The 27,921-nt window shown below is 30.9% G+C and overlaps 1 protein-coding gene across 3 annotated transcripts; it reads left to right on the plus strand.

Moving 5' to 3' along the window:
• Nucleotides 1-26,370, plus strand: LOC143247346 (anoctamin-7-like). Of its 3 annotated transcripts, XM_076495254.1 has the most exons (15): nt 1-24; nt 3,939-4,010; nt 5,031-5,108; nt 8,665-8,835; nt 10,128-10,164; nt 12,185-12,296; nt 13,278-13,332; nt 18,038-18,135; nt 18,408-18,553; nt 19,525-19,677; nt 21,116-21,168; nt 22,168-22,346; nt 24,069-24,173; nt 24,987-25,722; nt 25,914-26,370. In XM_076495254.1, the coding sequence occupies exons 1-14, from the start codon at nt 16-18 to the stop codon at nt 25,003-25,005; spliced, it is 1,287 nt and encodes a 428-aa protein (XP_076351369.1). In that variant the 5' UTR covers nt 1-15; the 3' UTR covers nt 25,006-25,722; nt 25,914-26,370. The 3 variants fall into 3 exon arrangements, with proteins under 3 accessions (XP_076351369.1, XP_076351370.1, XP_076351372.1); XM_076495255.1 differs by lacking the exon at nt 8,665-8,835; XM_076495257.1 differs by lacking the exons at nt 24,987-25,722; nt 25,914-26,370 and having other exon boundaries at nt 22,274-22,346; nt 24,069-24,091.
• The last annotated feature ends 1,551 nt before the right edge of the window (nt 26,371-27,921 follow it).

The following is a 27,921-nucleotide window of genomic DNA, read 5'->3' on the forward strand; positions in this document are numbered from 1 at the left end:
CAAAGAAGGACAAGCATGCATTTGGTCAGTATGAGTATAACTAATACAGTCAGCCTAAATCAACTTACTGTTTGATTTTTTAATTATATATTGATCGATTAATAATTTTTAGTAACATGATTATAATATTTCTTTTTTGAACAATTTCTTACTTTTCTTACATTATTGTGATTTGATACATAAAACGACACGGCTATTAACACAATGTTTTTGGAAAACATGTAACCTGTTGGTCCACCGTGGCTGTTCCATCCCCTATATAAATTAACACAAGTAAAAAGATTTAAAACCAATCTTTATCATTCATATACTAATGAAGCTTTCTTTTGAGCTCACTTATATTTACTGCCACTACAACATCCAAAGACCAATCAAACGTTTTGATTTCAGCCTCTCCTCATACGACAAGCCCCTCTATCCTAGGTACCGAAGTAACCCTTCTCTGAACCCTTTTCAGCAATTTAATATCTTCCCAAAAATAAGAAACGTAAGACTAAAAACAATAGGCACGTAATTGGAGGGTCGCGGATTTGAATCTCGGTCACACCCAATATGCTTGCTCTTTCAGCCGTGAGAACTTCATAAGTAGCGCTTAATCCCACTATTCGTTGGTAAAAGAGTTGACGGTGAGTAATGTTGACTAGCTACCTAATTCTATGTTGTAAATGTGTAATAAGATATAAATATATAAGGTAGTGCCTTCCCTTTTGTCTTACACTGCTAAATTAGGGACGGCTAACGCAGATATCCCTCGTTTAGCTTTGTCCGAAATTCAAAATAAAACTGAACACAATATTCCAAATGAAACCTCACCAGTGACTTGTTTAATGAAGTTATAGCCTCGTTAGCTTGCATTCAATATTTCTATAGGTACAACCTGAAGTCCCATTTACCCTACCACGAGCAACCACACAACACTTGGATGGCTTTAGAGATTAATCACTCATTTCACCACAATTCTTTTGTTTCATGACAAAATCCTCGAGAGGCATAAATCATGTAATGTCATATCTTTGATGTTTTGTAACTTTCACAACAATAACACTTTAATAGTAAGCGAAGATTACGCATTTAATGATTTTATTCACTATAATTCAAGCCAATCCTTTACTGTTAAACTAAACGACCATTGTATATAGGACTCTGAATGACATACTTGTATCAGACCAAGGACGTTTGCCTAAAATATATAAATTATAATTTCTGACAAAGTCCATTTTTGTTTTTGTTTGCTCTTAAGTCATGTAATATACCTGCCAGACGAGCTGTTCAAAGAATTTTCACAACAATAATTGTGATTATCGAACAAATATTTTGTAATAAAAATTGTGTAATCTTTAGCCCTCGGTGAGCTCAGCAGATAGCCCGATGTGGCTTTGCAATAAGAAAACACACACGTAATCCTTAGATTTTTTTCAACTTCCTTTTAAATTTGTATATTTTGAATTCAAATCAAAGCTGTTTCAAAATTGAATTGTGGTTTTGTGGTGTTACCACAAATTTTTCACCTTCTAGTTTCTGTAGTTTGTCAGCTTTCGGCGTTTAATCGGTAACTTTTATAATACATTATTTGTCTAATATTTTTGTTACTTCTAAGCATTATAAAAACACGTGCTTACAATAATAATAATATTAATAATGAATTAGCTTCTTAGCAATACGGTAATTAGGAAAATTTTATTACCTTCGTTACATGAAACGTTTAAATTTTAGTGCAAGCAGACATTAAGTTATTGTGGAGATGAAATCATTTTTACAAGCATTTATTTTTATAGAACTAAGTGCTGTAATAACCGCAATGCCCGCACAAACAAAAGTTAAAGTGAAGGTATTGAACTCGACGCCTTGAACAGCTTATTTTATTAAGTAGTTAATATCTGTTACTGAGTATTTCTTTCACTTTGGGCCCGACATGGCTAGGTGGGTTAAGGCGTTCGACTTGTAATCTGATGGTCGCGGATTCGAACCCCGTTGCACCAAACATGCTCGCCCTTTCAACCGTGGGGGCGTTATAACGTTACGGTAAATCCCACTATTCGTTGGTAAAACAGTAGCCCAAAAGTTGGCGGTGGGCGGCAATGACTAATTGTCTTCCCTCTAGTCTTACACTGCTAAATTATGGACGGCTGGCGCAGATAGCCCTCATGTAGCTTTGTGCAAAATTCAAATAAATCTTTAATTTTGATCTTTGAAGATATCTTCATCTGTCGGAAGTTAATGTTAAACGTGTCAATGAAAAAGGCAAAATTCGAGAATAAATACAGCACTGCGTATTGTTTTTTCTCTCTTGGGTTTTGGGTATCATATGTACTCTGGAGGGTCAGGTGCTCTTTGACCTCTTCCGCCTTTCTTTACTTGTATGATCATGCAGTGTTGGTTGGTGTTACTCACTGCTTTAGGTTCAGAGTGGACTGAATTTACTCCAGTTCTTTTAAGATCAATGTTTACGTACTGGTATACATATATAAATACTATTTTGCCCTATCAGTAGGAAGTCTAGTTTGATGGTGGCCCTTTTTCTAAATATATATTATTATTTTATCTTTTTTTTCATTTATTTATTTTTGTGTTTGAAATGTATGTTGATCTGGTAGAAGTGTTTAGGTCTATCTTCATCATGTATGAAGTACCACTCTTGTTAGTTTAATAATTCATTTTTCATCCAATTTTTATCAAAATACTTTATTGTGCTACATAGGAGTCTATCTGGTATGGTTGGTATGTTTGAATATGTAAATTTGGATGATGTTGCTCTGGAAACTGTATGCTGTTGTGAAGAGTGTGTTTTGATTGTTTGTAGCTTCGTTTTAATTGTTTTCTCACTTACAGTTATCCATGCTGGAGCTGCATAGTCATTTATTGGTCTAATGTGTGTTTTGTAAATTTTTAGTATGTTGTCTGTTGATGCTCTACTATTCTTGCCAGTTAGACTCCAAGCATAGTTGGTTCTTCGCCAGAATTTAATTTCATTTACATGGTTGATCTATGTTAATTTTGAGTCATAGGTTAGACCTAGAAATTTTGCCGATGTGATAGGCGGAAGTAGTATTACATTCACATATATTTCAGGCTGTTTTTTTTGTTTTTTTTTTATTTTATCAACTTTGTAAAGACGACAAGTTGTGTTTTTTGCTGTATTTATTTTTATTCTGTATTTTTGACAGTATTCGCTTATTGTGTTTAATTGTGTAATAAATAAAGAATATTCATGAAAAACATAAAATGTACTGTTTACCAGCATCTTTTTTTGTTCTTTACTAATGGCACTACCACACTAAATGCCCCTTGCTGATATAGTGGTAAGTCTATGGATATACAACATCATAGAGAACTATTGGCAGCTTGTAAAAGAGAAGCTGTGTGCGTGCTAAATGACTCTAATTTCCTAGTGTATGACATCATGAACGAATAAGATAGAAAGCCGTAAAATAACTACTTGATAATAACTAATTTACATAAAATTATTCAATTCTTGTAGAGGTAATAAGTAAATTATAGAAAAAGGAAGAATCTAAGAACTTAAATACTATTAAAATTTGATTCAGTAATTACATTGTGATGCAAAGTTTACTTGTATACATCGGTAATAAACTAGTTTAATTAAATTTTGAATTTAACTCTGTAAAAGGTTGTGACATATGCAGCTTGACCTTCTTGATGTGAAAGGGTTAATGACCTTGTTTTCCTGCCTTGAGTGGGTGCTCAGGACAAGTTTGTTTGTTTCCAGTATGATATTTACAGCTACTCTCTAGTATTTCCCTTTGAACATCTTTTCAAACTTTGTCTTATAAAAATAATGTTTGAATGTTCCCTGAAGGTATTCTTTTGAGAAAGTTTCTCAAAAATACATGTTTAAAAATGTAAATTTCTTAACACACTGATATGATGTTTTACCTGAACTCTTGATCATAATGTGTGTTTTTTTTTTATATCACCAGGAACATCCAAGGCCAGAATATTTAGCTAAATTATCAACAGTAAAGAAAAAGAAAGTAAACTTTATTACAGGGGTAAGAACAGCAGTTATCAATTTATAATAAACATCAAAACAAACATCTGACTTTTTGTCCAGTTGTTCCCACAATTTGTCTTGTTTTTATACAAGTCTAGATCTATCTGTTGATGATGATTTTGCAATGTTGTAGTTGATTATCAGATTATAAGTTTTATGATGACACTAAAAGTGTTTGGTATTGGTTTTACAACAAAACTGTAACTAAATAACTCTATCAAACAAAATTAACAAGCGATGTATCTTTTGTATAAATTCTTTCTTAAAATTATTAAACTTAAAAAAATGCCTTATTCTTGAAAAATGCAGTTATTTTGAGTAAATTGTCTTCAAAGGTACAATTGTAAAAGGGTGATAAAACACTTTTCTAAAAATAATTCAGTGTAAATGCATTACATGTAGTTTAAAAGACAGCAGAGTATAAAAAATCGATGTGAATAACAAAAATTTAAAAGATCTTGGTAGAACATTGTTTGAAATTGAAAGTTTAAAATGTCAACTTTTATACTTGTTTCAAATATTCTCATTTAAAGTCCCCGCCTGGCTGCCAGGTGGTTAAGGCGCTCGACTCGTAATTATAATGTGATGGTCAATCCTATTATTTGTTCGTAAAAGAGTAGCCCAAGGGTTTGTAGTGGGTGGTGATGACTAGCTGCCTTCCCTCTAGTCGTATACTGCTAAATTAGGGACAACTAGTGCAGATAGCCCTCGTGTAGCTTTGTGTGAAATTTAAAACAAAGCAAATCATTTAAAGTTCATTACATTTATTTTATCCCTTTTTTAAAAAACAAACAAACAAGTTAGATGTTCCAATGCCTAAGTTGTGGTTTTATTATCCCCTTCAAAAATAATGTAAATTGAACTTCAGAAGGAATATTACAGTAGTTTTTCATCAGTTCTGGTTCTTTTTCTAAGGGCATGTGTTTGAACTTTATTTCTTATGAGTTATGAAAATTTATTACTTAGTTTTTTTACTGATGTGTTTTTCTAAATGCTTCTGTGATGTACACTGTAACAGGTAAACGAACCATGTGTTTCGTTTTGGAAGAGACGAGTACCGTGTACCATATTTTCCTGGTCTGTGGTGTTACTACTTGTGAGTATTTATTTATGAATTAATTTGAGTATGTAGGTGTGTACACTAAAGCTATGTGAACATTTAAGATTTCAGATTTAAAGAAGAACCAATTTTGAGAACAGTGAACTTTAGAAACAGGTTCAATAGGTAATGAAGACTATTTGACACAGTGATGGTGTTTGGTATTCAGTGGGAATGAGAAATTTATCTGTATACAGGAATATGTGTGTATGTGAACTTTATTATTGAAAATTATTAATTTGGGAAGGGATGTATGGATCATCAGAAAAGTTGAATCAAAATATAAAAATTGTATTTTCAAGCTGACAACTCGGGACTCTTAAAAAGTAAACAAACTATTTTGTCCCCACTAAAATTGATAAGTACTGTAGGCATGGAGTTAATAGAGAGATTTATAATAAGCTTAAGAAAATAATACAGACATTACTTGCAGCTGTATTTATTTACTTTGTTAGAGCCTTTGGCTATAGGCTTGACAATACAGTCTCTGCATTTTGATTCATGTTGTTTCTTTATTTTTCTGACAATCTAGAATGAGTTTTAATTATATTGTTACTTAAGATGTTTTTTTTAATATTCATTAATAGAGAATACATTCTAAACTTCACAAGTGCATGTGAATTCAGTTGAATGTTACATATTTTTGACAGTTTACTGTTGCTTGTGCTTTATGTTCCACTTATCCACCACATATTAAAAATAAATGACACATGTTCAAGATAAAATAAACATATTTACTGGTATACACCTGTAACATACAAACTGTAAAATTGTTCTCAAAGGACCATTGTGAAGGCAAAGATTGTATGATCACAAATTTAATGAGTAGCTTCCATCAGCTTGTAACTATTATATAACAAAAGATGAACAGTAACAAAGGAATCTCATCAGAATGGAATAATGTTTCTTTTAAAAAAATACAACAAAGTTTAGTGCAACATAAACATACACAGTCACATGCTTACTTTGATAGGTTTACATAACAATATGTTTGTTCTTCAACAGCCTGCTGTGTACAAGTGTTTGTTAGAATAAGGCAACACAAATAATTCTCTCAGTGGCACACTTTGCTAAATTGCTAATTATCAATAACTTTTACTACCACTACCTGTTTAAAATTGCAATAGCTATATGAAAGAGTAATATATGCAGTGGTAATAAATACTGAATATGTACTTGTGACTTTTGCTAAGTACAAAAAACAGTAGAAAGAATTACCGATGTGATATTGAATAGTAGCATCTGTTATGGTAATCATCCAGTGTCAAACAGCTGTTGAAATGTTGCCAGGGAAATAAATTTGAGTAATGATGAACAACAGTGGCTTGAATAACAATATCCATCATCAGAATCGCCTAATTTTGTTGTATCTGTTTCCAATAAAAACACTAGAAAATGCACAAGCTGTAGTTTCCAACTAATGCACATACTAGTAAAACACTGGATTTTTTGATGGCTAAAAATGAAGGACTCAGAAAATTTCACAGCATGACATAATTAAGGATGGGGAAGTAAGTTCAAAAGTACTGTCAGTTTCTTGCAGAAATCTCAGTGGAGTCCTGTAACAAAATAAATATCATTTGAAATAATTTTATAGTGGAATCAAAATGATTATTTGTGGCTTGAGTTAAGCTGTCAGCAATAGATCTACAGTTTTGTTTGCTTACATTTTTTTGTGATCTCTATTTGTGGATTTTAAATACCTAGTTTTTAATTATCTGCTATGTTGACTTTTTTTAGTGCACAACAATGAGAAAATATGTGTTTAGAGTGAGACACGACCCCCACTAGGCACGTATAAAATTATTCCAGTAGGAAAACAGCCCTTTCAAATAAAACAAGTGTGTTTAAAACGTCTCTTTAAATAAAGATTTGTGTCTTTTGAAGTAATTATTTATCAAGGTTTTGTGACTTGTTTAACGTGAGTCCAATATGAAAGCAGTCACTCGGAACAACGTTGCATCTGTTATGCACTTATAACCACATAAAGCATCTTTCACTGAAAATTAACTGATTTTTAAGTGAGCATTCCATACAGCATATCTTTCTATGTTGTGGTTGAAAATGCTCAGTCGATTTTGCTGTAGTTTTGTGTAACAATAACATGAATAAAAATAACACGATTAAGTAAGGAAATTTTAACTTTGTCTCAACAATCATGTATTTTGCTTATTATCAATCTTTTGGTGGTCCAGTCTATTTACAAGAAAAGTTTTCAGTGGTGTTTCAAGAATGAGTCTACTTTTAAAGGTTTTTTTTCCCAAATGATCAGAGATTACTCAAAGGCTTAATAGAGACATCCCAGTACCACAGGTGGTACTGTTTTAGAGTAAGGCTGCATTCTTAAATTAAGATGACTTATAACTTCATGGTCATTGATTTTTGGTTCTATGTTTAAAGAAAAATTGTTTTTAAAAGATGCATTTTGTAAACTTGGGAGGATTTTTTTATTATTTTCAGTGAATCCAGTTTCCAATTTTTTGCAGTATGGTATACAAAACAGTTATTTCTCATAATTGTCTCCACGGATAGGTGTACTGTATTTCAAGATGGCTGGTATGGATATTAAAACTCTTATTAAAATAAATTAGAAAACAATGTTTCACCTTCTTAGGTATCTCAGGCCTTCAGGTTAAGAAAAACAGTTTTAATACCCATACCAGCCATCTTGAGATACATTTTTACTTGATGTGGGTTCCTCATCATCATGAAAGAGATATAGTTTTTCTGTTGCTTCACCTTCTTCCAAACTCTTTTCAGTCGATTGCCATACCTACATATCTTGGCAGATTATCTTGAAACTTGGTAGGGTCATACTTTGATCCAGTATGTCCAGTAAGTATTTTCATTTTTTATTTAGGCTTTTTTAAGAGGTCAGATGCCAAACAACCCAAAAATATATATTTTGGGCTCTTGCGTGGTTATATTTACAGCAGTCTGGAAGTCAACTGGCACAAATGTAAATATTCATGAGCTCAATGCAATGACAAACAAAAATAGCTAGATTTGCCCATTTTGAATCTTTTTTTTTTTTTTTTTTTTTTTTTTGGGGGAGGCAGGAAGAGATCTGAAAAAAGCACAATTTAGAGGTATTTGTTGATCATTTACTCAGCCATATTTTGACCAATTTACATGGTAGCTGGTAGAAAGATATTTTTGTACAGGTCCCAAACATTGACAAACAAAAAATTGTGAAATTGCCCATTTTTAGTAATTATAAAATGGGTTAAGATGCCACAGAAAAGCATAACTTTAGAGTTGTTTGATCAGTTGCAGATTTCATGGTTTTTGTTTTATCATATCCTGCAAAACAATTTGCTGCCTAGAAAATCTAGGCAAAGACTTAGTGAACCACTCCATAAAAGGACAAATAACCTCCAACTGTGTGAAGAAATCTGGACTTTAACTGCCAGACTCCAGTTATAGTTTGCTACAGCAAAGTGTTTTTTTTTAAGTTCCCTAAAACTATTTTAAATTTACATACATATTCTGTGTTACAGTAGGTCTTGATGCAGTGATTCTTTATAGACTTAAATTATGTTTTGTTCTTTAGGTAACAATAGCTATTGCTGCTGTGGTTGGTGTGATTGTTTACAGAATATCCATTCAAACTGTTCTGTACTTCACATTGAGTGACAATCAGACACTAACCAGCATGGTATCTCTTACTACCTCTGTGACAGCTGCACTGTTGAACCTTGTATGCATCATGACCTTTAACCTGGTAGGTCACTTAAATGAGAAACATTAGGGATATGAAATTCACCTATTTCTAGTTGTGTAAAATGTACTTTTTATGGCTTTATTGAAGATGATATGGATCAAATACCTGCTTATAGTGATATGTGTATATAAGAGTGTGTGTGTGTGTGTATATATGTATATATATGTATCAAGTACCTGTTTAAAGTGGCACGTGTGTGTATATATATATATATATAGTGGTATGTAAGCATATTAGTTTTGTTGTTTATTTATTTTTTACTTTGATTTCTTAATGACTAAAAGGAAATGTTATATGTAATTACTTGTAATTTTTTAAGGTCGTTTCTTGTTTTCTTTTCAGCTGTAAATAATGTAATGTTTTTTTTTCATGTTTGTATTTTCAAGAATGAAATTAATATAGCTTGGAATTTTTTTATGAATGCACCAAAATAACCATAAGAAAATCTTTATATTTTGCGTGCCAGAGAAATTATTAAAATAATGACAAACCCTCAGTATTTAAGTTCAGATGCAAGTAACACTACTATATATTTGTTTTGTAAGATCTTCAGTAGTACTTTTCAGTTTTGGCCATTTCAGCCATGGGGGCATTATAATATGACAGTCAATCCACACTATTCATTGGTAAAAGAGTAGCCTCAGGTGTGGCTGTGAATGGTGATGACTAACTGCCTTCCCTCTAGTCTTATGCTGCTAAATTAAGGACGTCAAGTGCAGATAGCCTTTGTGTAACTTTGTGCAAACTTCAAAACAAACCAAACCAAATAACTTTTCAGTTTTTTTATAAACACACCCATCATCATTGAGTGGTCAAATACTAGGCACAGGAATTAGTGTACGTTGATCATGCATTTGTTCTTTTACCTTTGGGCTGGGCATGTATAAATTTGAATTAGAAAAACTTGATTTAAACTCCAAAAATTACAAGCCAGAGTAAAAAAAAACAAAAGAGAAAGAACACTTAACCAGGGATAAAATTACCATATTCATATCACACTGATATCTGAAACATTTTGGTATTGTTTCATTATTTGTATGCTAGGCCTAGTGGTCAGTGTTCTGAACTCTGAACCTGGGGGTTTATGGTTCTAATCCTGTTGCAGCAAAAATGCCCTTCAACCTTGAGATTATGTGAATGTTGTAAAAGTGATTGTCAAATCCTGTTATTTGATTAGAGTAACCAAAGAATTGGCAATAGGTGCCATTTCATAGTCTTATCAGTTTAAAGTTAGGGATGGCTAGTGTAGATGTTCTTTCTGAAACAACTGACTAACTATTAACCTTTTCTAGATTTATAGAAGAATAGCCACCTTCCTCACTGAATTGGGTGAGTTTTACTTGTTTCTAATTTTGGCAATTCCAAATGAACATAGGTTATTTTGTATGTTTTGTTCATCATTTTGAATAACAAAATTTAACCAGAATCTGACTGCAAAAGTTCTTATCCATATTTATTTTAGTGCCAGATAAATACTGTTACAGTCACACAAAGTTTATCAGAATAATTTATACATCTTGAAAAACATATACATTTTATTGGTGAATAAATCCAAATTATGCACACTTTTCAAAATAGAACTTATTTCTTTAAAAAATTAATTTATGCCACATTATGCATGTTATCTGAATTTTTAATTAACTTTTCTGTTTGTACAGAATGTATTAAAATAACATTAGAAAGTAATTATGTAAAAGTATATTGAACATCACTAACAGCACACTTTATCACTTTACCAGTCTTAGTTTTATTATTGATCAAGTCTGAGTGTTTTGTTAAATAAACTAGTGGGTCAGTGTGAAACACAGTAAAGTATATTTAGTTGCAATACCATATAGTCTTGTGATCAAAGCAGTGAAAACTGTTCACATTGCTAACATATATATGCAGAAATACATGAAAAATTGTATAGTATTTATATAAATATATTTATGATAATTTTAAGGTTAGATGATTATTTGTAACTTTTAATTTGGTATTATGTATTTGATTTAATGACAGTTCATGATGAAGAACAGTAAATATCATATACAGTGTACAGGGATACTGAAAAGGAAAACTTGTAAATACACATTTTAGAGGCAAGCACAATATGCAAGCAGTGCCATGGATATAGTATTTTTAGTCTTTACATAAACATCAACATGTTAATATGTAACTCAGATTGTCATCCTTTCTTGATTAGAAATACTTTTCCAGTGTGTTTTATATTTAGCATACAACAGACTTGTACATTCTACTAACAACTTGCAACATCTTGTGTAGATATCCATAATAAATTCAGAAATATAGTGAACATTCCATCTGTAATATGGCATTTGTCCAATAAACCGACCCCATGCATTTTATATTAAGGATATATGTGTGTTTCAACATAATTTTTTATAAACTTGTGTATGAAGGCTACTAATAAAATAAATTTTAAAATATGGAATTTTATTTTGAGATAAAATCATGTTACAATAAACAATAAAACATCTCTTGTTAATGCAGTCAATTGATGTAGAGATATTACATAAATTGGCTTCAGTACTGCATGTTATATATTTTAAAATTGTCAAAGATTACTAAAATGTGTATAAAAATTACCATAAAAGATATTTCCACTGTAAAACTAGAATGTAAAGCTCTTTTTTTCTGTTACAGTATGGAATGAAGTCAATCATTTTGATTTAAAATTAACTTGTGTTTCCTAATGATTTGGCTTGAGAAGTAGTTCGTGTTTGCTAATTCATGGAAACTAGTGTATCTAGACCACAACTGTCTTGATCAACAGTCATTGGTATCCTACTTCTGACAACAACAACAAAAAAATGGTGGAGGCTAAGATAAGGCTTAACATTTATTTAGATCATGGACAAATTAAGAACAATACGGAAAATTCGTCTTCAGTTCCTATGATTTGTATTTTATTATGACTTCCTCTCCCTCAATACAAAAATATTTGACCGTAGTATTTCTAATTACTCAAAACTACATTGCAGAAATATCTTTGCTCCGTGTGACAGCAGCAGAGTCACCTAAAAGCTGGACCTGAACCAGACGTAGAATGATATTTATAACTATGGAAAATAATGAATTTTGTAAATAAGAAATAATTCACTTTCAGACAGAAAGATATTTATACTCTAAAGATTTGATTTGAAGAATAGAACTTAATGTTTCACCTAAGAGCTCTAAAAACCTCTGACATGATGGGTGTTAAATGACAAGTTTAATAGTATTATCAATTGGTTGTCATTAGTGTTAAGGTAGTTTATCAAACATTTTTTATTTATGTCAACCTTTTTCTGTATGTTAATATTCTTTTTGTAAAATAGTAAATACTGTTCTGAAATATTGTATATAGAAATACATCGCACTCAAAGTGATTATGAAAATAGTTTGACTTTGAAGATGTACATGTTGAAGTTTGTCAACTACTATTCATCAGTTTTTTACATTGCATTTTTTAAAGGAAGGTGAGTAATTTGTGTTAAAATATGAAATGAAGTTGTTTACAAAAAAAGAAACAGTGAACTCAAAATAAATGGTACTAAAAGACAGCTGATAATACATAGTTATAAAAACTAATCTTTCAAGTTGTTTTGTAGACTAACTTATTACTGTTCATAGAAGTGTTTAAAAATCACATGTAACATGATTTTTGAAACATTTTAATATCTGCATGTGTAGGTTGAAGTAGATTAAGTTGTTGAAGCAATGTGCTAAACTGTTGTATTTACCTTTATGTGTTCATTTTTTTCTACTTTTGTTGGTTTTTAGTTTTTAATACAAAGATATTATTACAATTCATATGTAAGAAAAATGTTTTAAGCAATAAAAACAAACTTGTAACACCATAATAAAGGGTATTCCCTTTCAAATTCAGATTATAGGTAACTAATCAAATATTGAAGCACATTATTTTTTGTTCATTAAAAAATAAACTTAGCATTATGAGGGCCCTTTATTTATAAATATTGCAGATAAAATTAATGTTTTAGCTGAATAATATAATTTATTGATGTACAAGTCTAAATATAACAAGCTAAAATGTTTTTTACATTTATTGTGCTTACAGTGAATTAAATGGTCATGGAAATTTTAATAATAACTTATTGAAATGGCATAGAATTCTTTATTTTTTAAAAATGTCCTAAACTTGTACTTCTTACCCCAATGACACAGCAGTATGTCTGCAAACTTACATTGGTAGAAACTAGGTTTTGATACTGGTGGTGGGCAGAGTACAGATAACCCATTGTGTAGCTTTGTGCTTAATTACCCACAAACTTGTGGTTTTACCTTTGAGATTTTAGGAGACTTAAAATGAAAAAGGACAATGGAGAAAGTGTGAATAGTTCATCAATACAGAATTGACTTTTTTAGATTTTATTTTTATCTTTATGTTACATGTGAAGAAAGTTGTTTATGTTAAAATTTATCTTTTGATGCAACAGGTTTGTTGGGTATCCAGGACATTACAATTCATTGTTTGGATATCGACAAGAGGAAGTATGTATAACATTGTCAGTTTTTTTGTTTTATAAAAGTTCAGATGTTAAACTGTTATTTAAATTTTCTTTTTTGTACACAGTTTATTCATAGTACCGTATAATAATTCCAAAACATACTTAACATCTGTTGACATTGTAGCTATTTCTCAATATCCAGTGTCATTAGCTGCTCGGTCCAGTGGTTCTTTGAAGACATTGTGTCGGCTGGTATGTGGAATACTTCTATTACACTCCTATCTTTTGTTTACATGATCTGGCCAATTTCTCTTCTGATGGTGTCCCAGTACTTCCTGTATATTTTTTTACCACATCTGCTAAGCTTTTACCAGAAATGAGTATTTTCCTCAATCATATACTCTTTTATTTTTCAGGGTCCCTTTATTTTCATGGTATCTCATTCTGGGGTGAGTGCTTCTGAGGCAAGTATGCTTTCTCTTTTTGACTTGATACTAGCAACTACTTTCATTATAATTACTACCACCAGTATGCAACAGGTTCTGTCAAAATGAGGTGCCCTGTAAGATCATTTAGGCACCTACCAGATGATATTATCTTATTGTGGATTGCCACTCATGGACATTCATGAATACAGCTAAAAAGGATCTTGCTAATCTTCATATTGAATAAATTGTGATTGATTTGCTTTGAAAAAATGTAGGGAACTTGATTCCCCTATTGCACAGTTTCCAGAGCTCTGTTTTCAGGTCTCCCAGTGCATTTTAGCACACCAGGCTGTATTAGTGAAGCTTGAGAATCTGTGGCAGACAAGAGGCTTTTCCACCAAAGTTTTTGAGTGTGTTCAACCACTCTTGGAGAAGAGGGCAAAGTCAGGGGTCCTCCTTCTAGGGTTTCTAGATGTTTTTTTTCATCTTTCAGAAAGAGTGGCTCCAGCCTTCCTGGGAACCTACTCATAAATTTGGTTCATATTTTGCATACAGTTATCTAGTTGGGGAGTGCAAAACCCTTCTCTTTGATCAGTGCCAGTTTTGGTTATCATTTATGGAGGTTGGTTCACTATATCATAATTTTGAAACTAAAGCAATTCCATTGTAAGTCCTTGGTTGAGTGCAGGTTCCACATGATTCCAGGGTTAAGTAGAATACACCTTATCCACTTGGTTAGAGACTGAAAACAAATGTTCATAATTCCTTACCAGATGAGTTCTGTTCATTTGTTGAGTATGACATATGGGATCCCATTATTCCTAGCCTCGGGTGTTACCTTTTGGACTTGTTAAGTGTTGCTTACTTTCGTGTCGTTATTCTGATGGTGCCAAATGCAACATTCTTTGGTTACATGTTGGTATCTAAAGTGTGTGTGTATATATACACATATAACATTGTGGTCTGATAACCATAGCCAGCAACATGGGATATAGGTACTACAACCCCTTAATTTCAACCCTGAGCCATAGAATCTTGGCTGTCTGGTCAGGGGTGGCCTACTTGATGATTATTCATATTCTGTTCTGCCTTTGATTTAGGAACAAAGCTCCAAGTGAAGAGCATATTTTTCATAGAGGTAGGGTGTAATTTCCACACTCTTGTACCACTTTTCTCTTGGTACATTCCTGTTCTATACAAATGCTTTGTGTGTGGATCATGCCTGCACTGCCCCCTACACTTTTATCAATGTGAGATTCTAGCTAGAGTGTTGGTGGATGGTAAGTATTATTGGAAACAATTTTCAATTTAAGTAAAATGTTAACTTTTATTTTTAGATAACTTTAGAAAATAAGCCTTCTAGAGGCTTTTAATTTCTCAGTAATCTTGTAATTTTTAAGAAACTAAAACTGGAATGTAATTGTCACTTTTCTGTTCTTTAAGTCATAATAAATAACATCATGTTGTTGTTTGCAGTTTATTATTTATAAAATCCTACCTTTTTATTTACTTTTGCACTACCAAAATAATTAAGACAACTTGCCATTTTCAGACTTTCATTTATATCTCCTGGTAATATTGAAACATGAATGTTGTAAAGTGTCTTTAAAGTTGATATAGTCATGTGAAGATTGTATGCAAAATGGTGGTCAGTTGGCCAAAATGGCCATTAACTTAATTAACTTCTAAATACGTAAGGATATTATGAGTTAAGAATTTAAATAATAAGTTAAAAAGTAACTGAAACATTGAAGGGAATATTTTATTAATAATTGTGTTGTTTGTTCTTAGTTTAAGTTGAAATTTGCAAATAGGATTTGATTTTATACTGTATCTATAAAACTAAATATGTTCTATAATTAAGGACTTTTGTGATTTTCTTTTCCAATGTTCTTTTTTTAAGTTGTCTCTTAGACATATTCAAAAGAATTTTTGGTTTTTGAAATTTTATCCCAAGAAATTATAAGTATCCAGCATTGTCACTGTGTTGTAGAAACAACACTAAACATAAAGCATTGTAAAACTATCTCCAATTTGCACATATCATTCAGTGTTGCTCAGACCTGTGTTTAGGCCTGAGTTTTATTGCTACTAGCAGTAGTATAGATCTAGGCTTAGATAAGATCCAAGATCAGTAATAATTATTCATTTATACACAGACAAATGTAATTTAGATTAGAAAGTAACATACCTAAATTACTTCTTTCTTGTTCTAACAAACTGCATTTTGATATATGTACATAAGCTCCCACATGACCTTACTAACCAGCACTGTTTGAGGTAATCTACTTTACACAGACAACACTGATCTATGACCTACTTTATCAATATGTATATGCTCAATCTGAAACCTGGTTAGACAATGTTTTGCTCAATAACATAATAGCAATCAGTCAAATAACTATAAGAAGTCCTGTATTTGCACTGGTATTTGGGACCTGAAGTCATAAATTCATGGTAAAAAACATGAAATCTTGATTTTTATTCAAAGAACACTTCCTGTTGGCTGGGAAAAAATAGCAATATTAACCCTTTTTCTGTAGACATTTTTTCTGTACATGTCTTAAGGTTTTAGTGAGTTACATTCAAAAGTTGATTAAAGTATTTTCTTTTCATGATATACTAATAAATAAACTCTGAAAACATAGCTCTTAATCCATATTTTAATAGTATACAAGTTTAAAGATTTTACTTTCAGAAGGCAATATTTAAAATAAAAAAACTAGAATTTTCTAGTGTAAGAATTGTAACATTTTCTCTCTAGGCCTTTTCTTCTCTAATTTATTTACCACCCCTCAAGAAGTAGAAAATGAAATTTAATGTAAATCACTTATTATTATATAATTTCACTAAGGCATACTATAATTTTCATAGCGTTTGATATTATTTGGTTCCAGAGACATGAAATCAAATCTATCTTGCCACACCCACTTGTGACGTCCTCTTTATTAGAAATTACCAATAAGTGTTTAAGCCACTCAGTTCAGTATTACTTAAAAACCAATAGAAAGCCGTGGTTTTCATCTGTCAAGTGATTTATCATATTGCAATGTTTCCTGTAAATAAAATTCCATATTTTGCTTTCAATTTAACCTTGATTGCCATGGGAAATTATTGTTTAAAAATAGAAATATCTTTAGATCAGTTAGGTTAGATTGAGTAAAATAAGTACTACTGTTACTACTAATAATAATAGGCCTGGCATGGCCAGGTGGTTAAGGCACTCGACTCGTAAATTGAGGGTGGCGAGTTTGAATACCCGTCACACCAAACATGCTCGCCCTTTCAGCCGTGGGGTCGTTATAATGGTACAGTCAATCCCACTATTTGTTAGTGAAAGAGTTGGCACTGGATGGTGATGACAAGCTGCCTTCCCCCTAGTCTTGCACTGCTAAATTAGGGACAGCTAGTGCAGATAGCCCTTGTGTAGCTTTGCACAAAATTAAAATAAAACACACCAAAAAACACACAAACAAAAAACTAATAATAATAGTAATATTTTAAAAAATGTTCATGAGTAGCTCGTGCATAATGGAATTCAAAAGCATAGCAAGAGCTGCATATTTGTCACATGATTTACAACTTATTAAGGCATGAATAGTAATTAGTTAGGGGTTATAAAGGCAATAAAACAATAACATTTAACAATGTATACACATACACACACTATTATGAGCATAAAACTATTTAGTATAAACATAAGTAGTTTAATATCACAATTTAAAGTCATTCCAGACAGTCATTCTTCACTGCTTCATGGGTTACACCAGTAACAAGGATTTAGGTTTAGATATTACAGAAAAAGGTTTGAAATTTTTGAGACTAAGAAAAGTATTTTTAAGCTAAACATGGAAATCAACATTCAGACTAGCAAACAGAAATTCTCTATTTATTCATCTATACATATGTAAGTATTCACAGATACATTTTTAGTGAAAATACTCCATCAAAAAATATAATCTTTGGTGTGCAAAAAACTTTTTATGTTTACTTAAAGCCTGCCAAATGATGTGAATACATTGTAATACTATAACAAGCACAGAATAATTGTTAGGTCAGTTCCTGGGATTGAGCCTGTCATGAGAAACTTAAACTATGAAGAATCAATCAAAGTTTTTCATGTTAGTCACACACATTCTTTAAATTTTGAGGTTTGAAACATTATTTTTTTGGACCATTTGATCCTGGGCAAGTTATTAGTGCTCTCACTCACTAACTTGTATCTTATTGTACTTTTCAGTCTTGTGTCCTTTCTGAGATATTTTTTAAAGTGGTATTGCCACAGTAATTTTGAAACTGTTTTTCTACATTTCTTTCTAGTGTGGAACAGGAGGGTGTTTGTTTGAACTCTCTTTGCAGTTAGCAATAATTGTGGCAGGGAAGCAGTTCATTAACGCCGTGGTGGAAATGGGTGTTCCGTAAGTTTTTTAGTTAAAATAGACATTTATTGTAATAATTTCATGTAAGAACATTTTCTATGACAGTTGGCTCATTTTGAGATATTAGAACTGTTGTACTTTTTTTTTCAAAAAGTGATTTTGATATGTTCAAGATTCATAGTTTATTAATGTTCAGTCAAACATGTAGTATGTCAGATTGTATGTAAAATTAAACTATTTATACATTCATGTCAACAACAAAAACTGATATTATTTTAAAACTAGGTAAAAATATTTTTGTATTTATCTAGATGGCTGTTATGGGTTTACAAGAAGTGGTCAGTGCATAAAAAGGGTCAGTGTGCTCATGAAAACCATGCACCCACTCAGTGGGAGAGTGACTACAACTTAATAAACCAGGAAGAACTGGGTCTTTTTAGTGAATATCTTGAAATGGGTAAGGCTTAAGTTTAAAATAATGATGTGAAAATAATTACATTAATAGATACATATGTTCTACATAAAAAGTTGAACAGATTAAAATGGTACTTTTTCCATGTCTGTGAAAAATGTTAGATCTTTAACAATGACCTTGTAGTTTGTACATCATTCAAGAGCCTTAAAATCAAGTTATTCTAATTGTAGTTAACTGAGTAACTGACTACTATGGAAATGAATGAAATATAATTATTTTAAGTATCTCCAACGTAGTTTAAAATACTTTTAGATATATAATGTATAATTAACAGTAAAGATGAAATGTGTGATATGATAATAATGTATGTGAAAAACGTAGTTGGAGCAGCATTTAGAATGTTTTTGATGATGTAGAAATGGATATGAATTGTGTTTATTGCTTAGCCTGAAGGGTTATAATGCTAAGATTAAACATTTGATTCCCGCTGTGGTTATGGGTCAAATTCCACATCGTACAACTTTGCATTTAACAAGAAACAAAGAAATTTTTTTTTTAATGTTATGGGTTTCAGCTTGTTTATCAGAACAGTTTAATGTATAGAGGAAACATTTATTAAATACCTGTAAAACAGCTACACCACCTCAATGATTAGTATTTTTTGGAACAGCAATTTTAAAGGTCCTTGTCTGTGTTTTAGTTTGTTTGTTTTTTAAATGAAACATTATTAATATGCTACTTGATTTTGATGTTAATGTTTCTGTCTTGACTTTCATGTCAAACTAGAAATTAAATCTCTTATTCAACCACCTTTAGACCTGAATCAACACCATAAGGTTAGAATTTCTGTGTAATAAAGTGTGATACTTCCAAGGAGTCACCACATGTATTATTGTTATTGTAGTCCACGAATTACATTAATATATTTAACTGTCTAAATCATAAAAACTTCCTCAAACATTAAATGTACAGTTCAATTAATAAACGTTTCTGTAATTTGTTCCCTTCTCCAGTGTTGCAGTTTGGATTTGTCACAATTTTTGTGGTTGCATTTCCTCTGGCACCATTATTTGCTTTACTAAACAACATCACAGAAATCAGGCTCGATGCTAGGAAGTTTATCACTTTCTTACGACGACCTGTTGCAGAAAGAGTTAAGAACATTGGTGAGTGCACAGTGTGGTGAATACAGCAAGCTGTTTAGTTTTAGTCTGTTAAGAAGAAAGTAAATTGACAATGTTACATATTTTTTATTTCAGACAAGTCTCTGATTTATTATGTTACATACATTATGTATTATTGCTCTAAATAATCACTAATTTGAATTTAGTTGTTATTTAAATGTTAGTATGTATTAAAATATGATATTTCTCAACAAGATTGGCATGTACTGTTCTCTATTATGACTCAAATATATTAAAATATGCAAAAAGAAAAACGACACAAATTATAATTATAGTTATTACAAATTAGGGTTTAGGTACAAGAGTTTTAGAAACAATACTGAGTTTTATATATGATCTAGAACCCGATATTTTATCGACAGTTCAGGCCCATAACAAGCAAATTCAATCCGAGTTGAGACTGTCACACATCACTTAAGCTGGCTATCTTGTATGGCTTTGCACTGATTACAAACTGACTTTTTTCCAGGGATGCTATTTAATGTCCTTGTAGAAAAAATAATATCCCAAATTAATGTGTTGAAATTGAATGGTTTGTAATGTTCAAAATCTACTGCATACCTGGTTCCCAATTTTGTAGTTTTATGATTAATTGGTGTTAATCACAATAATAGCTTCTGAGGCCTATATCACACTGACTTTAACTGACTAATAATATTATTCCTGCTCTTGGGATGTTGGTTTATATAGTATATTGTGAGTTTCTAGAATATTCACCAAAGTTGGAAGATGCTAGTGTTTTCATAAAATAAATAAATATTAAATCTTACTCTTGAGATTCTTCTGCAAATTTCAAGAACAGATGGGACTTGTGCAATACACAGCCAACAATATACATCACATGCAAAAAAGGAAAACTATATTGAAATAAATGTAGGTACTAAAACAAATGTATCATGGTAAATCTGTTAGAAATCACAGTCTGAAGCTCTTAAAATGTAGACAATAATGTTGTGATACCCAACTTCTTTGTGACATACAAACACTCTTCCATTAACTGAGTGAGGACTGTCATTAGTAAATAATAACAATCATTTGACAGTCATGTGTGAACCAATCAGTTGTAAGAAATATTTGGATTTTAGCCTTTTAGGTATTTTCATTATGACATTTCTAGTTACCCAGATAGTGAAGTAATCTAATATTCATACTTTGAAGTTTGTTTTATTTCAAACCTCGATTTTTTTTACACTAAATATACAGAGAAGAATTATTAGAGTTAATTAATAACTCCTGATTAGTCTTTAGTGATAAGTATTAATTCATAACTTAGCTGAGATATATATAATCCATTCTATACATGAATGTAATGTTAATGAAAGAGAATTGTTTTGTAAGCAAAAAAATAATAAAAAGATTAGACAGTAAAGTTATTGAAATATATTCCAGTTATCCTAATAGGTTGATTCTATTTTGATAGGAATATGGTACAGAATTCTTAATTCTGTTGGAAAGATTTCTGTCATCACAAATGTAAGTACAGAGAATTATGAGCAATGTTTGTACTTGTTCTTAATACTAATTGTTAGTAATATCACATACATTGATTACAGTGATAAAGGAATACTTCATACGCATGTATGATATTAGAGTGAGACACCTTAAGAATCATTATAAGTGAAATAAACTCTTTGCATTTCCTTTCAAATTTTATCTAAATTATGAAATTATTTTGAGAAACGTTTGATGTTTAAGGTGATTATTAAATTAATGTAATTAATGTTATAAGTATAGGTCAGTTCCAAAACTGTAACTTAATATGATCTCTTTTAGAATTTCTGTGTACTTGTGTTCTTTCTGCAGTGATTTTCTAAAGCACCTTTAGTGGGTTTATAAAATACATTGATGTGATTTCTTTTTGTGAGTCAGTTTACAAGTTTACACCTACTGACCATTGGTTGTTATTAATTAAAGACGAAATTTTGTGCATTGAAGAATTGTCATGGTGTTGATCTATCACAATTTTGATGTGATATAAAAACTTAATTGTTACTATTATGAAGAGACAGGAGTTTATAATGTATTACATATTGATGTCAATAGAAACAATAAATTGTTTTTTACCTTTCTGATCACTTGAAGTACAGTGTTTTACTTTATTTTGGAATTATATAGTATAATAATTCTATATAGTAAATTGATGTTCATTTAATATAAAAAGTAACAATGTCATAAGAAATTTAAGATGAAAATGCTATTATTTTCTGTTCTATCAAGCATGGTTAGTGATGCAATAGACATTTAACACAGTGAATTTTATTATAATCCACAATGTCAAACCCAGTTAACTGTGTACTATGACGTTTACATTTGTGAATATTTTCTTCTACATTGTCCAATATACTTAATGGTGTGAAACTTAATAATGTTTGCTCTTACACAATCAAACTAAATAATATTACAGTATATTATTTAAGGTGAAAGAAAGTGTGTTATTTTCTGAACTGTTAATTCTATATTCTTACTTTTCAGGCACTAATTATTGCCTTTACATCAAGTTTTATAGAGGAGACATTTTATAAAGTTTTCATTTCACCAGATGGGTCACTGAATGGATTTCTGAACTTTACTCTGTCAGATTTCAACATCAGTGACTTTCCTGGTGATTTGAATATTCTTTCTGAACCTGACACCAGTGTGGAATACTGCAAGTAAGTGTTAATTTTTGTTTTATTGTTTCAAATTAACAGAGCATAGAAAACAATGTATGTGTGATTAGTTATCATCCATGAAAGTATTTTTCATCATTGCAACAACATTTTTACCACAATGAACCAGATTCAAGGCAGTTGAATGCAACATGGTACATTTGGCATGTATAAGTTGGTGGAAATGATGCCTAGCATGCAAAGATAGATGGGTACAGATGATGTCTATCATGTTAAATGTATGGGTGGAAATGATGTCTAGCATGATCAGACATATTGGAAAAGATATCTGGTATCGCGTAGATATTTGATGAAGGTTATGTCTCGTATGCACAGACATATGGATTGAAATGATGTTTGGCATGTGCAAATATAATGCTGTAGGTGATATCTAGCATGTGTAGATATATGGGTGGAGACAATAAAGGGTTGATTAAACTACTTAAAATAATATATATTATTAAACTTGGTACAAAAAGATACTTTATGACTTAAATATTAGTATTACATAAGATTTAATTCTTAAGTTAAAAAATGAATATACTTCTCTGCACAATCTGGTGATGCTCTGAATTTTCATTTACAAATATTTTTTTTTCTCTCCTCTTGTGAGGGTTTCAGATTGTTCAACGAATTAGAAACGTACATATAGCAGATACTAACAACTCCGAATATAAAATTTCAATCTAAATGACAAATCCTTGTATTATCTTCTGTTTTTCAAGAAATTTGTGTAATTCTCATTTATATTGCTGTTGGACAATTGGTTGTATTTATATAACTAATAAAAGAGTGTATTCTATCCATAAATCAGGCAAGTTTCTTTTTTGTTTGACAGTCAAAGCCAATACTTCAGAAGCTAGCCTGATGGGTTTCGACAAAAAGTGTTGCTTTAAGTAGTAATGAATTTGTTTTTTTGTTTTTTTTTATAAACCTAATTGTCGGTTAGTTAGAAATAACAGTTGTTTTACAATTCTATTCAAGTGCATTATGCAATATTTTTAATGTAACATAATTATTCATAGTACTAAACAGAAATTTTATTATCCTTTTATAAACATTAAAAATAATCACAAGAGATTTCATAACATTCACCATCAGTTTTATTTTTTATTCTGAAAGAAGTAACATTTGTACAAAACTTTAATACATTTTTCTCCGAGGAAGATGAAAGGATTGTTTCTAGATTCTGTTTTATGTGCAGTAAAAGTTATACATCTTCAAGAGAGAGACTTTACTGATTTTATCTTCAGCAAAATTTGAATCAACTACATCGACTCTCTCAATGACTGTATTTCAGTATTGATACACAAATATTGTTTAAATAAAACACAATAGAATTTGAAGAGTAAACCCTTCGATGATGTTATTTCTTTTCTGTTGGTACAAATCTATTAATATTTCCCAGACATCAGAGCCACAAAATTCCAACAACATCTCCTCACTCAATAGGATTTCAAAGGAACTTTTTGGAAGAAAACTATAGAATTAATTTCTAACAATTTGATATTGCTAACAAACTTGGATATTGCTGTTCATATAAGAGCACAAAATGTACTTAGCTGTTTAAGTTAGAAAGTTAACTTTATTTTAAAAACTTGTCTGAGTACAGATAACAATTTTAAGGTATAGTTAAAATTTTATGAAATGCAAAACATCCACTATAAAATAAGTTGTTTAAAATGCTGGCTTCTATTTTAAGGTCATTTTATTTCATGGTTTCAGGTACCAAGACTATAGAGAGCCCCAACAGCAAGCAACAAATATGAATATAAGGCGTTATATTGGCAGCTGGCTACAGCTAAGCAGGTTTTCGTTTCTATTTTTGTGGTTGGAAACAATTTTTCAAATTATAGATCTTATTTTTGATTAAACTTAATTACATTTGCAGTTCATTTTTTAGTTTATACTAAAATAAATCAATTAACAGTAGCTTTCACTTAAGGACATAAAATACAACCTTCTTTCTTCAAAAGATAGAATATTTTTAAATGTTAATTGTAGAACTAACCTGAGACTTTATTTAACCAAAGTTTTCAAAACAAATATAAAGTGTGAATAGCTTTTATTAAAACACCTTTTATTTGTAATTTAAATTTTTTGAGGAAGCTAAATATATGTTTAGGTGTACATAAACCCACAGAACCAGTTCCAGAATTGCTGTATTAAATTAACTTCAAGGGGTTGGACTTTTTAACATTTACTGAGACTGAAAATGTATAAACATTATAACTATGTTCAGTTGTTTTAATGAAGCAACATAAATAGAGTATAAAAGGTAATACATTTTAATACAGCCAGGACAATCCTAGAATGTTTTTAAAAGTTTCAGTAACATTTACTAAGTTATCCTTGACAAAATGGATTGATTAATCATTTTTGTTAATAAACTATCCTTTTATTACCCAATTCTATAAGTGTTAGATTTTTTTTGTGGCTTCTGTTCATCCAGTAGAATGTTTTTTTTATTATGTAGCACTGATACTGTTCTGAATGACTGTACATGCTCATTAGTAATTTAAGAAGACTTCATGATTTAATCATTGTTCATAAAGTTTTATAATCTGTATTGGTTAAACAGTGTTATGTAAAGGATTATGTTTTAAAACTGCTCCAGTGAAACTTATGTTTTCCTTTTTTTAGTGTCTTGTATTCATCATGACAACTCTAATTTGTTGGTTAATACCAGACATTCCAAAGTCTGTGAAACTACAGATTAGACATGAAAATCACATCGTCAATGATGTGATTATTGAAGAAAACTGAAAAGAGCAAAATATCTTGGAAGGAGGAAACACCATGATTTTGGAACATCATTTCACAGATTGGTAATATTTAAAAATTTGAACAAGGCAGAGTTTTTTTCTGTTTAAGAGGTAAGTGAACAGGTTGATAATAACATCTAATCAAATAACTATGGTCAGTGAAGTCCAACAGGGAATACAGTTTCCATACATATATGTGCCACAAGAACAAGTACGTTTTAAACTTTGCAAAAGTCTATGTTATTTAGAAAATTTCTTCTTTCACTTAACATTTGATATATTACAACCTCAAAGGTCAAACCTTGTTAAATCTTAAACAAATTATTTATTTTTGTTTATATACTTAATGTTTACACCATCTTAGTGACAACAGTTTTAAACTATCTTGTATTATAACATTGATGTTTTCTTTTGTTGAATGTTTATAAGTACTTAAAAGTTGTGAGAATATTGTGTTCATTATTTTTAACCAAACTTCTATCTTTCACGTATCTTTTAGAACAGGTGTCGGCAACCTTTTAGGTCTCGGGAGCCAATCTGAATTTAGAACAAGAATACTGCAGGAAATCAAAATAAACACTTATGTTACACACACACACTTAATGAAATACTGTGTAAGTAAAACTAAAGAAAATGTAAATTGATTATTATATTTACAGTGTGTTCTTTTAATGACATTGGTGCTGTTACATAGTTTTGTTCCTTTCCCTGAAGTCTGTTTCACAATTGATTAAATGTAATTTCATATTCAGTTTTCTACTATTATTACTGAGCACGTTTTTTTTTGTTTTTTTTTCTGATTTAGGAGAATCTCTGAATACACAGGTAGAACCAAACATTGTGAAGATGATACTATAGAAGTGGAAGACCATTCCAGAGTTGTAGAATGAAGTAATATGCCTGCTCCTGCACCTTGTTCAAGGTGACGTGCCATCAGAATTCTAAAGAACAAGACTTGAACAGTGTTAACAGATCAACAACAAATGCTACAATCTGTCACGGTTCCAAATTGTTATCAACTTTGTCATTTGTGTATGAATCTCAAACTTGTGTTCAGAGTTTGTTTCAGAAACACCATTGTTAAGATAATGTTTACTCTTTGAACTGTTTTAGTGTCTCCACAATATTAAGTTCCAGTGTTTTAAAATAATGATAAATCAGAAATTAAAGTTTTTAATTTTTACACTGGTCATCACTTTTTAAATCATTGTTAAGTAGATTTAGTGAAAAAGAAGCTGTTGTTTTTAATAAAGATCTTGAACTAAATTTTGTTCAGAGGAAATTTATCTTAACCTTCCTTTCTTTAGTTCAAAATTTGTCATCTATATTGTTTTTATCAGTGTCAATATACGTTGGTTGTCAGTTGTTTTTTTTAAGTGTGCTGTCAAATTATCAACAGAAAAAAATTCTTGAAATGATTGTAACAAAGAGTACACTAAAGTTATTTGATTAACTCAAAGGAAAATTCTTTAAAGTTAATGAAAACTTCAGTTTATGAATTAGTACTTACTGTTATAAATGTGTGCATCATTGAAAAATAGTGAATATTCATCTAGATGTATTGGATACAACTTCAGTTTTTAACAGATTTGTGTTTAAGTATGTACTTGTCATAATCCTTTAATAATAATTTGAATCACTCGTTAGGGTGAATGAAAATTTTAAAGTAAATAAACACTAGTTTATTTGTTTCGAATATTTATGTAACAGCAACCGCCCTTAGATTTCAACTGATACACTAGAGGGAAGGAAGCTGCTCAATAACACCCACCGTCAACTCTCGGACTATTATAATTACATCACTTGACCGTCAGCTTTTAGACTATTATAATCAAATCACAAGGGCGCCAGCTCTTGGACTATTATGATTACATCATTTGACCATCTGCTTTCAGACTATTATAATCAAATCACTTGACTACCAACTCTTGGACTATTATGATTACATCATTTGACCATCACTCTTACGGTATACTGAAAACCACAAAGTGCTTGCGCGATTTGTTTCTGCAATGGGATGCGAACCACGAATCCACAATCCAACACGCTAAGTGCTAAATCACGTCCTGCCCAGAGAACGAGCGAGCCACATAAGAGTAAAATGTACTTAAGTGAAGACAAATGTTGGAAGAGAATTCTTCTTTAGATACCGTGTGTTTTGTTTACATTTATATTGCATTAAAATATTGTAAATAAATTGCATGTATATCAAAACTTTGTTTTCTGATGTCATTTGTGTTATTTATACGATAAAACTTAAATCATCAATCTCATACACTGGCACAGTTTTCTTTATTCTTATACAAGACGGTAGAGTACGTTTTGACACTGGAAATCCGATAAATATCTAATGGTTTATGTGCAACATGTGTGTTTCACACGTCTCACGCTACTGTTTAAAAGAGCAATATTTAGAATGTGAAATTATATTGAAAATTGCTTCGGTCACGGATGACGTTATTCACAGTTCCTGCTTCCTGAAGGACAAGAAAGGATGTTTAGTTACGTACAGGAGAAAGTTATTCGTCAAGAAGAAAATGATCGAAACCGAAAAAGTGCATTGATTGTCTACCGAGAAACCACGATAGCTCAGAAGAGAGTTTTAATATCAATAACAGTGGTTGTACACGCACGACACAACCTCGGACATGCGCATTTTATTTCACAGAAGATGTTTATCTTCTGTTTACTTACGAAAGCTTAAAGAAATTTAGGTGTATGTTTTTTTGACAACACTGGGAAAAGTCGGCTATTTCTATAATTCGTTTTGGATTTGTTTGTTTGTTGTTTTTTGACGAACTTTAGAAACATTT

This window comes from Tachypleus tridentatus, chromosome 3 (genome assembly GCF_004210375.1).
Source record: "Tachypleus tridentatus isolate NWPU-2018 chromosome 3, ASM421037v1, whole genome shotgun sequence".
Taxonomy (NCBI): Eukaryota; Metazoa; Arthropoda; class Merostomata; order Xiphosura; family Limulidae; genus Tachypleus; species Tachypleus tridentatus.